The sequence below is a fragment of the Dipteris shenzhenensis genome, chromosome 7, assembly GCF_047967505.1.
Source record: "Dipteris shenzhenensis isolate YYH24624 ecotype China chromosome 7, Dip_SZ_1.0, whole genome shotgun sequence".
NCBI lineage: Eukaryota > Viridiplantae > Streptophyta > Polypodiopsida > Gleicheniales > Dipteridaceae > Dipteris > Dipteris shenzhenensis.
Genome location: NC_141602.1, coordinates 20,795,114 through 20,814,395, shown reverse-complemented (window position 1 = coordinate 20,814,395; position 19,282 = coordinate 20,795,114). Strand labels below are relative to the sequence as shown.

Genomic DNA, 19,282 nt, shown 5'->3' with positions numbered 1-19,282 from the left:
TGTCGTTGAACATAAAAACTCTATCTGAGTCATGTCCCTCATAGAAGACCTGAGGCCCCGTAAGAGAGAGCCAAGCAACTAAGCCCCATGTCATGAAGAAGAGTGATCTATGAAAATTGCATAAGATCCTGGCAACACCCTTCTAGATCGTCCTTGCCTGTCTGCACTCCCAAAGGTAATGTTGAACTAACTCAACTGTAGAATGGCATCGAGGACATGTAGGGTCAGCCCCGAACCTGGACCTCCACAGGTTCACTACAATCCCTCCGTGAATAGAAAGCCAAAATAATAGATTGATTCTTCTATTCCTGAGGGATTTCCAAAGTCTCCTCCAAAGTTTTTCTACACATCTGTTGAAATGTGAAAGCTGTCCCAATGAGGAGATTTGGAGAGCCTCCAACCTCTATAACTGAGCCGGAATCTCTTGGGATTTCTAACCGTGAAATGAAAGATGGATATGCTCTTCTCTTCGTGCCCTTCATCAATCCACTCCCACTCCTTAGGGTCCCATTGCAAGGATCAAATAGGGACACCTCTATAGAGCCAAAGTCTCCATGAACCTAGGGCTAGATACCTTGTGAATCTGTACCATGCTCCATGTACGCTACTATCCTGACCGGCTAGAAGGAAACCCCCTGAAGAATGTCATCTGAAGATGTATGAATTCCTCCTCCCAACTAAATATAAAAAACAAGGGCATCCTCATGTGCATCATGCAAAGCAATAACCTGAAGAGGAATAGCGATCCTAGTAAAAGAACCCAACCAAGTGGAATCTGTAATAGACATATCAACTGTATCCATCCACTCCATATGTATGGCTGCATCAATATGTTGAATCCTCCCTGCACTACTCCCTCTAAGATGACTAGTTGATAAAACTATGTGATTCTTTGGAAGCTTTCTGAAAGATTTCCAAAACCCCGCAGTGGAGGCAGGGTCCCTCTCCCATTTGGGACCACTGCATATAATGCGAAGTGCCTAGTGGTCTGCCATGCTCATCAAGTATGCTTTCATTTCACATGACGGGCAGCCTATCAATTTCTTTGCGAGAGGAGGGGGGACCTCTCTGAAGTGTACCTCTGAAGCTGTCCCAAGCTTTCAGAATGGCAGTCATAATAGGGGAAGAAGGGCATCTGAGTTGGACTGAAGTAAAGATCCATCTAGTACTGTCCCCAGTCACCTCCCGAGGTGGGTGTACAAGACTGAATGTTGCATATGAAAAATCCTTCCATGGATCCTGTCTAGGCATCAATCCTCTCACCACCATCTTACAAAGCAATGCCTTGCACTACAAGTCTGGGTCAACAATATTGAGACCCCCCTTCCTAGTGGGAAAAATCAGGGTCTCCCAAGCCACCCTGGCTATGGCATCTGCAGAGCCATCTTGTCCACTCCACAAAAAGTTCCTTACTGGATTCTTGAGCTGAGATACTATCCCTAGAATGGCACCAGCAAGAACAAACAAACCAGGAAGTGGCCAATAACACTTGGTTGACCACCACGACCCTAGATGCAAGGTCTAGTTGGGCCAAACTCCAAAAATTTCCTCCTTATGCTTTCCAACACAGGAGAAAACTGCTGTGCAGAACCCACACCTACCTGGCATCCCAAATACCTAACGACACCCATCTGGATTCAAGTGAAACCAAAATTAGCTCCCCAGTCCGATGTCTCCTCATCGCTGATCCAAAAGCCATTGGATTTGTGCAAGTTTACGTGTGCCCCTACTACCATGCAAAACAAATCCAAAGCTATCTTGAAAGAAGTGAGTGTTTGTGGCATGGCATCCAAGAAAACAGCCATGTCATCTGCCAACTCACTATGCAAAAGCTCATCTTCCTATCTCAGTGGAAGCCTCAACCCAGCTTAAGATCTCATGTAGATACTCATAGCTTCAGCCACAAACAAGGAAAAAAAGGGGCCTAAAGGGCATCCTTGACGGCCTGATCTAGAGATCCGAAACTTGTCCCCCCTGACTCCTCCAATAAGTACCTAGCTGTGGGCTGATTTATAAAGAGCGGAGACCCCTCTAATCCAATTCCCGGGTAAATCCAAAACGAAGAAGGGTTCCCTCCAAAAAGTCCCAATCTACCCTGTCATAGGCTTTCTCAAAGTCCAAGAGTAGAATGGCCTTTGGCCACTATGCATGGCCCACTAGAAGCCTCCCAAAAAGATAAGATGTTATCAAATATGCTCTTGCCATGTACAAAGCCTGTCTACGAATCATGAATGAGATATGGAAGTATGGGCTGCAAACGTAGCTGATTGCTTTTGCCAAAATGTTATACAGAGTGCCCAATAGAGTGATGGGCCTCCACTGCGACACTAAGTTTATGCAACCTCCTTTTGGAATAAGATGAATGAGACCCTCTACATCTCTGGATTTGCCGTGAGAAGGGAGGCATAAAAATATGTAGCAATATGCATAACAGTATCAGCATCTGTCTATAGAACCCCATCTGAGTCAATAAGCTGTGAAACAATTTCTCTACTATGTCTAGGGCCAAGAATCTAGAAGATTTGCTTATTGACTCTACCTCCGATCTGAGTCGAGAACGACTCTTGGGCATGAAAGGCATACTCTACTCTCTGATCTAACAATGTCTGCTGATGAGCCCTTGCTGCAACAAGGCGCTCCTGAATCCAAGCATCTGTAGGCCATTTCCGCTCTTCCCTCTGAAGAGCTGCTAATTGTTGGTGAATACCAACCTCTTGCCTGAGAATCTCACATCTCCTAGTATGAGCAACTGTGTGATAAAAGTCGCTAATCTTAGTGAGAGCTGCAACCACATGTGACCTCTTGTTGTCTATGCTTATCAACTAATGAGTCTATCCAGCACTGCTATTGGAGTGCAGATAGGCCAGAATCATTCAGATTGGAATAAAAGTATTGCTTCACATGTTTTCCTCCTCTCCTTTTAGCATTACTTGTGGTTTCAGTGACCTAGCTATCACTTATTGTGTCTCATATTTTTTAATGAGAGTCAAGACTACTCCTAGCCTATAATGATGCGTAGTTTTATTGAAGTGATGCCCTCCCTTTCTCTTAGTATGGACCCGCGCATGCATCCGTGGACACTAGCTATGATGCATCATTTCCTAGCACATTTGGAGATCTAGATACAGAGGCTATTGATGGCACTCAGGTCATTCCTTGGACCGCATATGGACAAACATTGTACACGCTCTAATGGGCTATTCGGTCAAGGATGCAAGGATGTTCTAGGTCTATTTCGACTAGGAGGAGAACTTTTCTCAAAGAGTGTAGAGGTTGTCCTTACATTTTTGAGACCATCACAGAGATGATATGGAATTTTCATCCACAATCCTAGTTCTTATCAAATTTTTCATTTGTTCAGACTTCTTGAGTGGTAACTGAGATTCTTGTCTTGAATGTTTCTTTCATACTTAATAGAACATCTACTTCAAGGCAGGGGGCAGGGGGAAGGGGCGGGAGAGGCAGACTTTTCTTATTTAATCTAACATTTTTCCCATTTATTGGAAGATTTGTATTTTTGTAGGTTGCCACAATAACATCATTATAATTTTTTGCAAAGCGAATTGCATCTTCCAAAGATGAAATCTTGTTTCTTTAAACTTTACAATAATAGTCTCGCTAAAGCCCTCTAATAAAAGTGCTTCTTCTCATAAGAGGACCCACATTGAAAGGTTTAGCAATATGGTCCCTGTGAATTCATTGTTCATCAATAAGCTTGTCGATTTGTTAAAATGATCAAACTCATGCATTGCCTGGATCAATTATTTTTCAAAAATTTCATAGAATTCTGTAGGGGGAAATCCTCCATGGGGGGTTCATCCTCTGTAAGGATCAAGAGTGCCTTTTAGAGTGGCGTTTGATTGGTTGAAAGGCGTGGAGTTTTACTTGGTGATTTGCATGGCTTATGGAGACTCGAGAAGGTTTACAGCGTGGTCACTCTTCATCCATTGGGCAGTCTGAGGTGTTGCATGGCGGTTTGGCGGTTTGAAGGCTTCTAGTAGCTTGTGGCGGTGACATGCCTATAAATCTAAAAGATGGTGCAAGTTCCCTCTCTCTTTGTCTGAGCCTTTCAGGCTCTTAGAGTCATTACATGATGTGTGTCTAAGCAGTTGCTCATTAGGGTCCGTAGTAGAGTCTTGTGTCATTCCATGAAAGGCCTACAAACACTGTAGAGGTGCGGCCAGGGTCTTATTGTGTCAGTTCTTCTCTAATAGAAGGTTTTTGCCTCTCAAGCTGTGTCGCAATTGTTCGTCTTCACTGTATTTTGAACTATTTGTCTTTTAGAAGGTCTCATGATTTTATGTATCATTGCAATACATGATTGAGAGTATGATGCATCATTTTATGTGGTTTCAATCCTAGATTCGTAGCTCCAAAAGCCAACATTGGTATCGCAGCGCCTGATTCTAGAGGACCTGTGGAAAGAGCTTCATTGAGAATTTTGAGAGGAGGATCGGTGAGACGTTGAAAGTTTGAATGTCTAGTTCTGGACATCTTTGAGGTTTTGAGAGGATCTAAGGATTGTGGAGAATTTCTAGCGGTTAATTGTCTAAAGCTACGATCACATGAGGTTATAGCCTTGCGGGATGCACATGAGGATACCCTTGTCTTTCAAGTTCATGTAGGAGGCAGACTCCACAGATTTTCAGATGACCTTCTTTTGGAGGCTCCTTTTCAGCCTGTAAGGATTGTAGGATACATGGAGATGGGTAGAGACTCACACTGGCCTTCTTCATGACTTGGGGATCAATTGCTTGGTTGTCACTCACTGGTCCACAGGCTTTCTTTGAGGGACTTGACACAGACACAACTTTCTTTGTTCGACAACATCTTGTGGAGTCATGCTCCCTCCGGGATGTTCCGTTTACTCCATTCAGAGCTCCCCACGCTTCTGTAGACACATCTTGGGAGATTCTAGCTAGTATCACAGAATGGCATATTTGGAGAGCCAGATGTACTGAGGCTTTGGAGGACTCTTTACCCTTCTCAGACTATGGCCAGTATCTGGGCAGATACTATACACACTTTGATGGCCATTTGGGCAAACATACAGGGAGCCTCTAGGACTGCTACTGCTAGGAGGGCTGCTTTTCTCAGAGTCTGGAAGGATTGTCCTTTCTTCTTTGACTCTCCTTCACGGATGAGGTGGCATTTTCAGCCGCCACCCGAGATTTTTGTTTGCTCATTCTGAGCTGTTTTTTCTCAGGCTTGACATGATGTACTCCCGCACTTGAGCTTGCTCTCTACGGTTTTTATTCATACTTAATGAAGTACTTTTCTTGAAAAAAAAAAAAAGAAGCTACGATCACAAGTTGAGGTTCATTGAACAACTTTCAGCAGCAAAGGAGCATGAAACGGCCTCAATCTCAAAATCAAAAGATTGCAGACGCATCTAGTGGTGGTGTATGCTTCTCCATGTATGCTTCTCCACGAGGATCATTCACCTAGGATTTGGACTCCTTCCAAAAGCAATCTGTGTTTCCTTCGCCTCATGCATCAAATTTGCAAACTTTTTGAATGGCTTTTTCAATTCGAACGCAGCTTGAAATCTCAAACGGTTCCAATAAGTGTTTTAGCTCCTTGGAAATTTGTCATCTCTAGTGTGTTCATCTGATTCAATGAAGCAGATTTCCACTGGAAGGGAACTTGACAGTTAACGTTATTGTGATCACTAAAGATGAGTCGAGCGTGGCAGTTTTCAGATTCTATCAGAGCAGTTCGAGTCCATGTAAATCAGAGAAATCTGATGGCCTGTGAAGGTTGTGATTTGTGATCCTACCACAGTGATTCGAGAGGGATTCTAAGGGTCCAAGAGCGTTTTTTTTAATTTGAGAGAAGATTTCATTTTGGGTCCTTGACAAAAGAGGTTCATGGATACTTTGTTTTCTAATTCTCTCTCGTGGATGTCTGTTGATGCATGCAACTGATTGGTTGTCTCACCTTGTTTGTGGGGAACGAGATTCTTGGTGGCATACTACAAGTGCTTATTCTAGAGTCTCTGTCCTTGCTTTGAGGACAAGATGTTGTGTTACTGGTTCTAGCTGGCGACTCTTTATGCATCTTTTTCGTCAACTCCGCTTTGTTCAAGAGACATAGGATAGTACAAGGTATTTTCGACCATGAAGACCAGCAGTCTTTCGACGATTATTGAACAAAGATTTGCCAGGACAGATCGAGGTGGTTTAGCATGCATATTGTGCTTGGAAGATATTTTGTGATGATCGAGATCGTGTTGAGGGGTTGTGCCCTGTGTGGGTAACTCGATTTGTCTTGTGTGGGTGGCAGTTGTTACCATGCCTTGTGTAGATGGAAAAGGAAGAGAATTTGCCTCTTTTGACTGGCCATCAGACTGTGGATGATATGAAGATGAAAACAACAGTGATGAGCATGTGCAGCTGAAGCACACACTGATCCTTGAGCTGCTGCTCCTCCCCGACCTGTGCTGCTCCCCTCCCTCTCCTCAGCCATACGGCCCTCCCTCTCCTCTCGACTCAGCTCCTCCCCTCTGCCAGCCCTCTCCTCTCCCTCCCGTACCCCCTCAGCCCCGCTGCCCTCCTCTCACCTCTCCGCCTAACCCCTTCTCTCCACCCTCACTCCCTAGCCCCTCCGCCTACCCCCAAGCCTGTCCGCCCTCACTCCCTAGCCCTCCCTCCCTCTCCGCTTACCCCCTACACCCCCTCTACTCTCTGCCCTCACTCCCTAGCCCCTCTGCCTACCCCCTTCCCTCTCCACCTATCCCCTAGCCTCTCCGCCATCACTCCCTAGCCCTCCCTCCATCTCCGCCTACCCTCTACACCCCCTTCCCTCTCCGCCCTACCCTCCTAACTCCCCCTCCCTCTCTCAGCTGCCTCCTCCTCTCACCTCGCCCCCTGCTACCTTCTCTCCTAGCCTCTCTCCCCCCCTCAGCCTCCATCATCCCCCTCTCTCCCCTTAGCCCTCACCCTCCCCTCCCTCAGCGCCCCCCTACTCTTCCTTCATCCTCTTTCTATCCTCCTTCCTCCTCATCCTAGCCTTTCCTAGTAGCATTTTTTGGTCGGACGGAGCTTTTATGTGTTTGAGTCGGCCTTCACACCTTGATTGATGATGGCTCAGCCTTCAGCCAATCCTCGCCCGCTTCCATCGGCCGCGAAAACCATCACTTTCTCAAAAGACGAGTTGCAGCAGCTCAAAAAAGATACAGAGCAGGAGAGCTCGACCTCGCTCTTTGCTCACATCCATGGGTCCCACCCTTCCAGGTTACAGGCCAGGGATTAGGTGCTCGCCGCTGTACCTGGAGACCTCGCAAGGCACTTCACAGATAAGGCACTTCACAGATGTTCATCTGCTTGGGCGAGGTTTCTTCCAGATTGTTTTTGACTCCTCAGAGGTAGCACGTATAGTGCGTCACTCTTCATCAGATTTCCCGGCCTTCTTTAGGTGTACCATCGACTTTTGTATTCCATTGGAGCCGCCTTTGGGATGGTTATTGGGATGGGTACCAAGATCCTCTCTCTCCCTGGGATGCCTTCCTTAGCATCAGAGGCAGTCAAGTTAGATGGGGTACCGTGTGTAAGGATCATTGTCTCTGACCCTAACATCTCGGATGACCACATTATGCTTCAGCGTCCAGATGGCTCTTTCTTCAGACAGAGAGTCGAGAGAGCACGGAGACAGAATCAGTGTAGGATTTGCAGGACCCTTGGGCACTTTGCCAGAGATTGCCCAAGGAAAAGAAAGAAGAAAAGACCTAAAAGATCGACGTGTGCGCCTCACAGCTCCACCCGACCTGGACCTTCCTCACAACCAGCTCCTACCTCTTCCCGCGCTGATAGACCTTCAACTTCATAGCAAGGATCAGCCTCTCGTTCTAGTACTTCTTCAGCGCAGCCAAGACCATCAGCCTCTCGTCTTGCTTCAATCATCTCTCATTGGGTGCTAGTCAGAGTTACGGAGCCAGTTCCACCTCATGAGACTTCTCATGGCACCACGGACCCTCCCTTACAAGCAGGAGATATTCCTGTCCTAGTTCCTTGTGTTGCTCCTATCCCCTCAAATGCTCCTTTGAAGGAGCTTCTATCTTTGGAGCAACTCATTGCCGAAACCCGGGCCGTAATCCGTTCCAGTGATAGTTTTTTGGCCGAGGCCCGTCAAGAGCCCCCTTCACCTCTAGATAGAGGCAAGGGGATCATAGCTTCTACTCCATCACCTGCAGGGATCCTCTGCACACCTACGCTAGTTGCCTCATTCCAGGAATTCTTTTGCAATTCTAGCAGACATGGCAGAGTTTTAGGTAGAGGAGGAGTTTGTACCCCCTACCCTTGGGGAGCACCTTGTTCAGATTACTGTGGATAGAGCTTCCCCTTCTGCAAGTGTGGGAGTGCTTTCTCCAGTTGACTTCCCTCCTCTTGATAGAAGGATTCTTTCCCAGGAGAGGGATATCTTGGCTATCAGGTTGAGTAGGGTTTCTAATCCGACCTCTTCCTCTCGCCGATGAGGATTGTCAGTTGGAACGTTCAGGGCCTTGGGGGTGTACCTCACCGCTACCGTAGGCATCTGATTCATAACCAACTTCATCAAGGTGTTACTGAAGAACCCATTGATATTCTTACGATCCAAGAACACAAATTGGATGTCAAGGATTGTGCCAAGTCGGGTAAGCTTCTCTCAGGCCATACTTTTTGGTCACCCACCTTGGGCACCAAGGGAGGTACTTGCATAGTCCATTCTAGAGCTTAGTGAATTATACTTTTGATTGGTGGGCATAAGTTTGGTCTTTTGAACCTTTATGCACCCAATTCTAGAGGGGATCATGTCCTTCTTTGGAAGGAACTGCTCTCTTAGTCACATATTGCAAAGGGTCGGATTATAGGGGGCGATTTCAACATGGTTGAAATGCCCTCACATAAAAGGGGTGGTAGGGAAGGTGGTATCCACTCCCTAGAGAGAGCAGCTTGGGATGTCTCCTTTTTAAGTACAGTGGCAGGGATTCTTGGCACGATGATGCTTTTCACACTCAACCAGTTTCTCTCCTGTTTTCTTAGTCGAACGCGAGATTGCAGATGCCTATCCATGCACGGATTGACAGATCTTATGTGGATGATTGGGCTCTTGACAAAGGTGGTTTTGTTAGCATTGCAGCTGGGGTGTCCACTTTGGATCATTTTCCAGTGATTCTAATGGTTTCAAATCCTCATGTGAGGGGCCGCTCTGCCAGTGTTATGATTTTGGATGCCTTTTATGCAGAGGAGGGCCTTACAGAGACAGTATTGAGGACTTGGGTATCTCATATGCAGGATGGGCAGCTTTCTTCGTCAGACTTATAGCTGCAGCCCTCTCTGGTATTAGCGACTTTTATGGTCAAGAGGCAGACTTCTCAGATCCTCAGGTGATGTTCTTTTGGAGGTTTCCTTCCAGCCTGTTAGGATTGCAGGGTACATGTGAAGAGATCTAGTAGCTAGCTAGGAACGGAATGGAAATGTGGAAAGCATAATGAAAAGCAAAATGGAAAGGAAAATGAAAGAACTAGTACTAGGCAATAATAACCAAAATACTCACATGATATAAAGCTTGATGTTGACTGATCTATAGGCAATAGACAAGTACAACAATATATAGTGTGCCACTAGACTCTAGAAAGTCACAATGCCTATGGGATATCTCCCAATATGACACGTGGCATGTCTAGGACTCACTAGACAATAAAACCACTAGTACACTCATTTTTTACTCACTTTGGCTTCATATTCCAACACCCCCCATGAAGGCAAGGTGAGAGACTACTAGAATGGAACCAAGAACAGAACATGACAATGACAGTCTTAAGGTGAGTAACTATTGAAATGGAACTAAGAACAGAACATAACAATGACAGTCATCAAATAGTGCACCCTATGTAACTCAGAGGTTAAAGTCTGAGTGTGTTCAGAGGTTGATCCAAGCATTCTCATGGCTTGATACTCCACATGCTTAGAGGCTCACGTTATAGCATGGCTACATGACCAGCTCATAGGTCTAGGAATACATCAACATCCTGGAACTCAGCCATGCCTAATAACGAGACCTATCAAGGCCAATACATGGCTCCCACAGTACATCCCCCTCTAAACCTATCAAAGTCAATACATGGCTCCCACAGTACATCCCCCCCTTGGCTTCATAACAGAACATGTCAGGAAGCCACACACCAAAATAGGAAAACCAATACATCTTTTTAGGAGGACTATCCAAGGCAGAGGACCTTTAGACTCAATGACAACCAAACACTCAATACATATCATTTTAGGGGGACCACCCAGGACAGAGGACCCCAAAATACATCAAGCTGTAGGAATAATAAAAAATAGATCTCTTAGGAGTAAGAGATGTCCTCCTCTCGCTTCATCTCTGAAATCTTCCACCATCAATTCCTCAGCTCGCTTCATCTCCGACCTTCCGCCAGGATTCTCCTCTTTTGAGAATCCATCCATCATGGAACTCTCGCTTCATCTTCCTCCATGGATCGCTTCATCTGTGATCTCAATCTCTCCCTCCCTCCCTCCCTCCCTCCCTCGTGAGCTTCATCTCTCACCTGCCTTGCTCCATCTCGCCTCCTCCTTTTTTGTCCTCCTCCCAACAGAGATTTCTCCCTTGTACGATTTCTATCCGGCTCCCCGCGAGCCTCTCTTCTTTTGTGCTTCTGCAACCTCCCCGCCATTGCACAATCTTACTGTTGGATCGCAGAGCTCATCGATGTTTATATGCAACAACTCTGCTCTCCCATCGATCCCTTGATGCCAATCCGGCTTTCCCTTGCTGGACCAAGTAGCCACTACACATGTGTGCACATCCCTGCGAGTCGATGACGATGTCGATGAAGCACTAGGCATGGATGCCCCAAAATATGTGTCGATGAATTCCATGGGGTAGCTACATGGAGCGGTCATGGCTTGACTCTCAAGATAGAAGATGGAGAGTCACCTAAAAATCGATGTAGAGGCCAGAGGTGCCACAAGGACTAGTAGAGTCACTCAATGTGCAAGCCTAGCACCACGGGCAATCAAAGAAGTAATTGGAGAAGCCGGGAAGTAACCGTACCTCACATCAAGATCATTCTTCTTTATCTTCTTGCTGCAAATTAGTGTGGAGTCTACACACCATTATAGAAGGCAGATGAGGTGTGCAATGTGGCAGCTCGAATGGCGATAAGATAGAGCTTCGTGGGCAACACGAGAAGTTGCGTGGGCAGCTACAGCTTAGCTTTGTGGGCACCAACTGGAGCAGCAGAAGATGGAGGTGGAGATCAAGATAGTGGCAGTAGGCTGGAAACTATCATCCCGTGAACTCAAGAACAAAATCCGCGCGCAGGAATAATTTTCGTCACTTTCTGCAGGAGCTATATATTTTCATAGAAAACTCGGATTGCAATGATGTAAAAGCAAAAATTGTAGTACTCAAGGTCCTCTATAACTTTTCTGAAGACACAAAGTCATGATTATGCTTCTAGATCCGGATAGAAGCGTCACATTGTTCGCAAGTCATAGAAAGATGTAGCTGAAGGAAGGAGAAGAGAGGTGCCAGATCATGGCATGGAGAAGAGAGCTCAAGGAAGGAGAGAAGAGGGAAGCCTTCCAAGGTGGAAGAGGTAGAGTAGCTTCATTGGCCTCTCTCACCTCAACCTCTTGGAAGGGAAAGGGAAAGAGAGAGCAGGGCTAGGAACATGGCTCTGATACCACATGAAGAGATCTAGTAGCTAGCTAGGAACGGAATGGAAATGTGGAAAGCATAATGAAAAGCAAAATGGAAAGGAAAATGAAAGAACAAGTGCTAGGCAATGATAACCAAAATACTCACATGATATAAAGCTTGATGTTGATTGATCTATAGGCAATAGACAAGTACAACAATATATGGTGTGCCACTAGACTCTAGAAAGTCACAATGTCTATGGGATATCTCCCAATATGACACGTGGCATGTCTAGGACTCACTAGACTATAAAACCACTAGTACACTCATTTTTTACTTACTTTGGCTTCATATTCCAACAACATGGAGTGGGGCATGGATTCACATTGGTATCTTGATCTTGACCCCATTCTCTTGGGTCTTGGGTCTTGGAGACTTTGGTTATATGGTGGTTCTCCCGTCAGGTTCTTGCAGTGGGACCCAGGCGAGTGGGAATGGATTGATGAAGGGCACCAAGAGAAGAGCATCCCCTTCTTTCGTTAGGATATCCCTTTCACTCCTTTCAGAGCTGCTCATGCCTCAGTAGACACATCTTGGGAGTTTCTGGCTAGCATTGCACGATGGCATATTTGAAGGGCTAGATGTACGGAGGCAATGGAGGGTTCACAGGTCCACCCGTCCCAGTCTATGGCCAGTATATGGACTGATACTATACACACTGATGGACATGTGGGCAAGCATGCAAGGATGAGGATCTCCTTTCTTTTGTGAGACTATTTCAGAGTTGAGGTGGCATTTTCAGCCTCCACCTTGGATTTTTGTTAGCTCTTTTTGACTTTTTCTTTCATGCATGTCATGATGTGCTTCCGCATTTGAGCTTGCTCTTGTGGCTTTCATTCATAGTTAATGAAGACATCTTTTTTGCTTTAAAAAAAAGAAGGAAGATACAGTGCAAAGATTCCTTGGTGGATACATATTGGGAGATAGTAGCGAGCATTTCTAGCCGGCATAATTGGAGATCCTGATGCACAGAGACACTCATGTGATTGAATATGTAAGGGGTCCTCCAAGGCTGTCTCTGCCAGGAGGACTACTTTCCATTGGGAGCAAAGAGACTGTCCCTTCATCTAGAGTTCACTACAGTTTTTTTCCCTCAAAGAAAGGACTTCTATTAAGTATGAAAGAAACTCCTAGAGCAACGCTCAAGGGAAAAGTACATCATGTGAGGCATAAGAAAACAAATACCCTAATAGGGTAAAATCAAAATCATGTAAGAGAGCTAGAGGAAATCCAAGGTTGAGACTGAAAGTGCCACCTCAACCCTGTGGGGGACTTCGAGACGAATGGGGAGCCACTCCACTCCTTGAAGCAGACAGCCCTCTTGGTACAGCTCATGAAGACCCTTGCATACTCCTCCAAATGGCCACCAAGATGTGTACCGTATCTGTCCAAATACTGGCCAATATGTGTGTAGGGTGGTGCTACTAGATAACAAGCTCCAACACTAGGCACCAATCATAGTAGAAACATCCTAAAGGTGTATACACCAGAGCGGCCACCACAACTGGTTCACCATAGGAAAGGTGTGAAATCACCAGAGCGATGAATCGCAAGATCAATGCGAAAGACACGTGGACCAATAATCTGCATTCCCTTTCAAGCAGGCCAAAAAAGAAATTGCAGGGAAAGCATCTACATAAGTATAATCCAAGGAGCTAAAATAGCCAAGTTGATACCCGTAAAATTAAGCCTAAATAAGGTCTTAGATTTCATTTTCAAAGGGTATAATACCTAACTACTCACGTTTTCTAAACTCTAAAAATCAATCATAAGATAGTGAACTTATCTTGTAACATATTGCCATAGACTCCAATATGTGGATCATCCATGCTTATGTTTCATGACGTACCTCGGATTATATAGCGCATCACCTCCTTGCTCCCGCTGCCTTTGCATGAGCTTTAATCGCATCAATCCACACTGCACTGCTCTCACGTTTTCAAGGTCTTTTATTTTGAGGTTGCCTATGCCGTTATGGCAATATTATTGCCACACATAGTCACAATTTGCTACATGACTCTTTAACCATGCAATGACACTCACAAAGTCAAATTTCTCTGAGAATAATGCTGCTGCTTGAGAGCTATAGATCAACCAATATGCTACTCTTGAAGTGTTGGACTCTCAACTCTGCCTGAAACTCTTGTTCATAAACTAGATTGCCGGGCACTTACAAATCAGACTATCCAAGCCTATAACTGATCACTTGAGCAGAAGTTCTGAAAGTTGCTCATCAATCTCCTGGAACATGAGCTTTGACATCCGACAATTAGCAGAGAGATTCTGCTTTGTAAGTAGACACCACGCTGCTCATTAAACTCTCACTCTAGGCCATAAGAATGAGTGCACCAAATGATAGCTCTATACCCTCATGCCTCCTTCATAGTAGTTTCTTTAGATATACTTATCTCTTTGCTTATAAACCAGAAAGCTACAAACAGACTTTCTATGCTTTATATATGCTCTCTCTTTCCAGAAAAAATCTGTTGCTACAAACTCTCTTGAGCCCACAATTAACTTCTAGGAGGAATATATACTCATTATGCCACTAGAATCAGAACTTCAAACCTTAAATGACAAGATGACCAACGAAAAAGGAAAGACAACACTCAACCAATTCCAATGCCCCTCTCATCGCAAGCATTTACTTTGACACCACAGCTATGTTCATTTCTTATACTGACATAATGCCAATAATACCTTTGGAGTTAGTGGTTCTAGCTCGGAATCATTGTGAGGGGACTCAACCTGGAAACCATCAAACAGCAAGTTGGAAAAATTATGTTTTGGCGATAGATAATGTGTCATCGGGCAATAGTTTCTATTATGTATTGTACTGTAAAGAGAGATTTTAAATCTTCATACTATCTTTGATTATAAAGATTATTAAAATTTCATCCTCTTTCCTCAGCGAAATTACAAACACCAAATATAAAGTACCTCCTCTTTCCCTCCATTTCGCTCAAGTAATTCACATATTTCTGTGTATCCATATTTGCGAGCATCTGCTAACGGCTGTCAAAAGCATTTGCATGTGACTAAAACTCAATGGAATGCCATAATTAGCAAATATAAATCCAACAACATACTGAAATTTTGCAGCTTTTACTACAACATTTGTTTTTGCTAATTTTCTTTCTTTTGAACAAACCCACAAGAGCAAGCTCAAAGCAGAAATACATCATAAATGGCATGAGCAAAAAAACCACCTAGAACAGGTCACTAGAAAACCTCAATACAAACAGAAAAGAAACCAAGGAAGAGGTTGAAAGTGCCACCTTAGTCCTGCTATAGACTCTGAGAAGAAGGGAGAGCCCCTCCATTCCCTAAGGAAAATATCCCTACCACCAAAGGCTGCCTGGGGGGAACCCTGCATGGTCGGCCCAACTAGCCATCAAAGTATGTATGGTATCAGTCCATATACGGGCCAAGGTGTGAGAGGGATGGACCTGAGATCCTATCCGGCAAGAGCACGAGCTTCTGGACACTGAGTTTGCTGATGACACGGCACTGACAGTCAGAGGAGATGCATATAGTCTTGCTACAGCTGCGGACTCAATCGACAAGTTCTGCCTAGCCTCAGGGGGACTTGTCAATTGGAACAAATCAAAAGGCATCTGGACTGGAGCTCAGCAAGATACCCCAGCATGGGGAGGAGACAGAGGCTTTGTGTGGATACCCAGAGGCACCTCCACGAGATATCTAGGCTTCCAAGTTGGCATTGAGGTGCCCCCGACGCAACAGTTTGCCCCAGTTCTTGAGAGTATTCGGAGGAAGCTAGCCTACTGGAGTACGGCTAGACTTTCTTTGGCTGGAAGAGCGCTGGTACTCAACTAAGTTCTACTTGTGACTATGTGGTATGTTGCGTCATGTTGGTGCTTTCACGTTGACTCGATTCGCTAGGTGAGGAGATTGCTTCAAAACTTTCTGTGGAGTGGTGGTGATGGTTTTGAGGACACTAGGGCTAGAGTTTCATGGGATACTATCACTTTACCCTCCTCGCAGAGAGGACTTGGGGTTCTTGATCCGGAGATGCAAAGCAGATCCCTTTTAGTCAAACTTCTTGTTAGAGGTTTGACTCCAGGAGATCAGCCGTGGAAGCAGTTCCTACTGCATGGGATTCATCAGTGCACCCCCAGAGCAGCAGGCCAGTGGACAAGTAGAGTCAGTTGGATCTTCCTGGCGGACCAGCATTCTCAGCCTTCCTCACCACTGGTAAAAAGGCTTATTCAGATCTGGGATCTTTTTCGACAGCACCTCATGAGAGCAGTTCCCTCCTCCAGAGAGGAATTTGCCCGACAGCCACTTTACCATAACCCCCTGGTTCGGTATCAGGGATGTTCCCTTGGTATAGAACTTAGCACTCCCTTGGCCAGATGGCATGCTCAGGGGGTTGTGGCAGTTGGAGATTGGTTCAAGGGAGGTGTGGAGATGTCAGAGGAGGTGATCAAAGATAGACACGGGCCACTTCGACAGATTGCTGCTACCAGATTACTGATCATGAGAGCTATTCCTCAGCAGTAAAGGGATATACTCACAGATCCTGCCTATGTTCACCCCATCTCTACTTGGTCAGGTTGTTTTAGTGAGGCTGGGCTATGCATCGGAGTTCGTTTAGGACCGGCACCGTTTATCTATTTTGAGGTGGACTCCTCTCACAGATTGTATCCCACTCAGCCCCTGGATCGGCAGGAGCTCCTTTGGCAGAGAGTCTGGGTCATTGGTTGCCTGGGTAAGGAATGGGCCACAGATCCTTCCAGGTTGACCATTGCAGAGGATACTAGATGGAGACTTTGGATTTTTCAGGGTCGACCTCTTGCGGAGCTTGACTGGGACCCAGGTGAGTGGGCATGGCCTGCTCCGGTGGCAGACGATCGTCCTCTTTCCTTTTTCCAATACTTGACGAGGGCAGGTTACAGGCTTCAACAGAGAGACTCTCATCACCTACCATCTACCTCCCAGCATTGGCGCGCACAGGGACTTACTGCAGAGCTCTTGCTGAGCTATTGGACTCACTTTTGGGGCATCAGTAGAGCCAGGAAAGTCTCCTACTTTCTTTGGCTCACTATACATAAAGGCATACCTGTGGATACTTGGCTTCAGCAGCTGGGTAGACCCTCCTTGTGTATGCGTTGTCAGCTTGCAGAGGAATCTAGCAAGCATTGTTTATGGAGCTGCCCCAGCTCTAGAGTGGGTCTGGACAAGTATCTTCAGGTTGTTCTCATATGTTACATCTGAGTCTTTTCTCATGACATGGGGCGGTGCCCTTTGGGGGAGAGGATCTAGAGCCTTTACTCTCTTTGAGTCAGAGCCAGGAGACCACGGTTTCTTCATGCAGCGTCGCCAGAGACGGGGTCCCACAGAGGCCAGCATCATGGAGCCACGGGATTTGCTTTTGGTACCTGTACCTGCTCAGGATTCCCTGCCTACTTCAGCCGCAGGGTCAGCCTGGGAGGTCATTTCCAGCATTACCCTATGGCGGATATGGTGTTCGCGATGTTCTTTTGTCCTTGGGGGCCATTTATGCACGGAGGCTGACACTCTCGCTTCCATTTGGGCGGAGATTATTTTCACTCTCAGGAGTCAGTGGGAGCGGTGTACATGCACCTCTTTGGCAGCTCGTGGGAGACTTATATCCTTCATGAGGACATGGGACTGCTCCTTGTTTTTTCATTTGACCCCTTTTGGGATGTCGTGGCATTTTAGTCCACCACCATGGCTTTTCTGCCACATTGTTGAGGCTAGGGATAGAGTACTTTCTCTCCCACCTGTTGTATGATTTGTTTTGAATGGAATATATCACTCTTTTTATTAACTGCTGTGTTGGAGAGACGCCCAATCCTACCTGGCATCCCAAATACCTGACAAGAACACCCCTCTGAATCCAGAAAAAGCCAATGTCAACTCCCCAGCCTAGAGTGTCCTCATCACTGATCCAAAAGCCAAAGGATTTATGCCAGTTAATGTGCGCCCTTGCAGCTGAGCAAAAGATATCCAAAGCCGCATCCGGAAAGAATCAAGTGATTGCAAAGAGGCCTCTATAAAAATAGCAGTGTCATCAGCCAACTCACAGTCAAGAAGCTCCTGCTCCTATCTCAAGGGTAATCCCAGCCCATAAAGATCAGCCTGAGATCTAAGGAAGATACTCATAGCTTCTGTCACAAAAAGAAAGAGGAAGGGGCCTAAAGGGCATCCCTGACGAGCTGACCAGGAAATCTGAAACCTGTCACCCCTTACCCCTCCGATCAAAACCTGGCTGTGGGCTGATATGTAAAGGGAGGCCACCCCTCTAATCCACGCATCTGAAAATCCAAATCGCAGAAGAGTGCCCTCAAGAAAACCCCAATCTACTCTGTCATAGGCTTTCTCAAAGTCCAAGAGTAGAACTGCCAGCCTTTGCCTGCTCCTGCATAGCCCACTCTGTGGCTTCCCAAAAGGAAAAGATATTATTAAATATGCTCTTGCCATGCACAAAGCTTGTCTGAGTATCATGGATGAGGTCTGGAAGAAGGGGCTGCAATCGGATGCTGATCGCCTTGGCAAGAATTTTGTATAGAGTGCCCAAAAGAGTGATGGGTCTCCAATGGGATACAGAATTCCTGTTGCCACCTTTTGGGATAAGGTGTATGAGTCCCTCGGTCAGTGAGTTAGGCATCTCACCCGAGTCCCAAATGCCCTGCAGGGCTGAAGTAATATGATCACCTATCATATCCCAAAAGGCTATAAAAAAAGATGGAGTAAGACCATCGGAACTAGGGCACTTGCCCTTATGAAGGGCGGAGAGAGCAGTCCTAAACTTTGTGTTGGTAAAGCGTCCATCAAGTTAGCATATCATCTTTGGTGTGACCAACACAGGTAAACTCTGTCGAACTACCTCTCTAGCCACATCTCTCGCCTGTGTGTCCTGTGTGTCAGGATCTGCAGAAAGAAGGGAGGCATAAAAATCTATTGCTAAGTGCATGACGGTATCCGGATGAGACTGCAAAACGCCGTCAGAGTCAATAAGCTGCCTGACACTCTCTCTACTATGTCTGGGACCAAGTGTAGAGTTAAAGTGTTTATTGACTCTCCCTCCCATCTGTACCCAAAAGGAATCCCGTGCATGAAAGGCATACTCTGCTCTCTGATCCAGCAATGTCTGCAAGTGAGCCCTTGCTGCAGCAAGGCGCTCGTATATCCAAGCATTTGATGGTCGTCTGTGCTCCTCCCTGTGCAAGGCTGCCAATTGTCAGCGGATACCAATCTCCCGCCTGAGTACCTCACCTCGCCGAGCACTAGCGACAGAGTGATAAAAGTCGCTGATATTGGCAAGTACTATGGCCACATGTGAAGGGTCGGCCACCCCCCCTGCAAGTGAGAAACCCAGATCTCCAAGATTGCCTCTGTGAGAGTCTCATCTGTGTATAAGGCATCGGGGATCATGATACTGTGAGACCCTCCTCTCAAATGGGGCTCTGAGATAGACAAAACTACCAGAAAATGGTCGGAGGTGGAAACATAGATGTAATGCAAATTGTCCCCCCTCTATCAAGAGCCCAGTCATCCACATAGAATCAGTCAATCCGAGCATGGATAGGCA

The 19,282-nt window shown here is 46.0% G+C and overlaps 1 protein-coding gene across 3 annotated transcripts in view; it reads right to left on the bottom strand.

Annotated features, from left to right (window-relative positions):
- LOC147900077 (serine/threonine-protein kinase VIK-like) overlaps positions 1 to 19,282 on the bottom strand; it is a 295,183-nt gene that overhangs the window by 251,905 nt on the left and 23,996 nt on the right. For all 3 annotated transcript variants that reach the window (XM_087377415.1, XM_087377414.1, XM_087377416.1), the window contains exons 3-4: positions 14,644 to 14,718; positions 14,404 to 14,451 (exon numbers count right to left, since the gene is read on the bottom strand). In XM_087377415.1, coding sequence (XP_087233541.1) covers positions 14,404 to 14,451; positions 14,644 to 14,718 — 123 coding nt within the window. The remainder of the gene's footprint in view (positions 1 to 14,403; positions 14,452 to 14,643; positions 14,719 to 19,282) is intronic.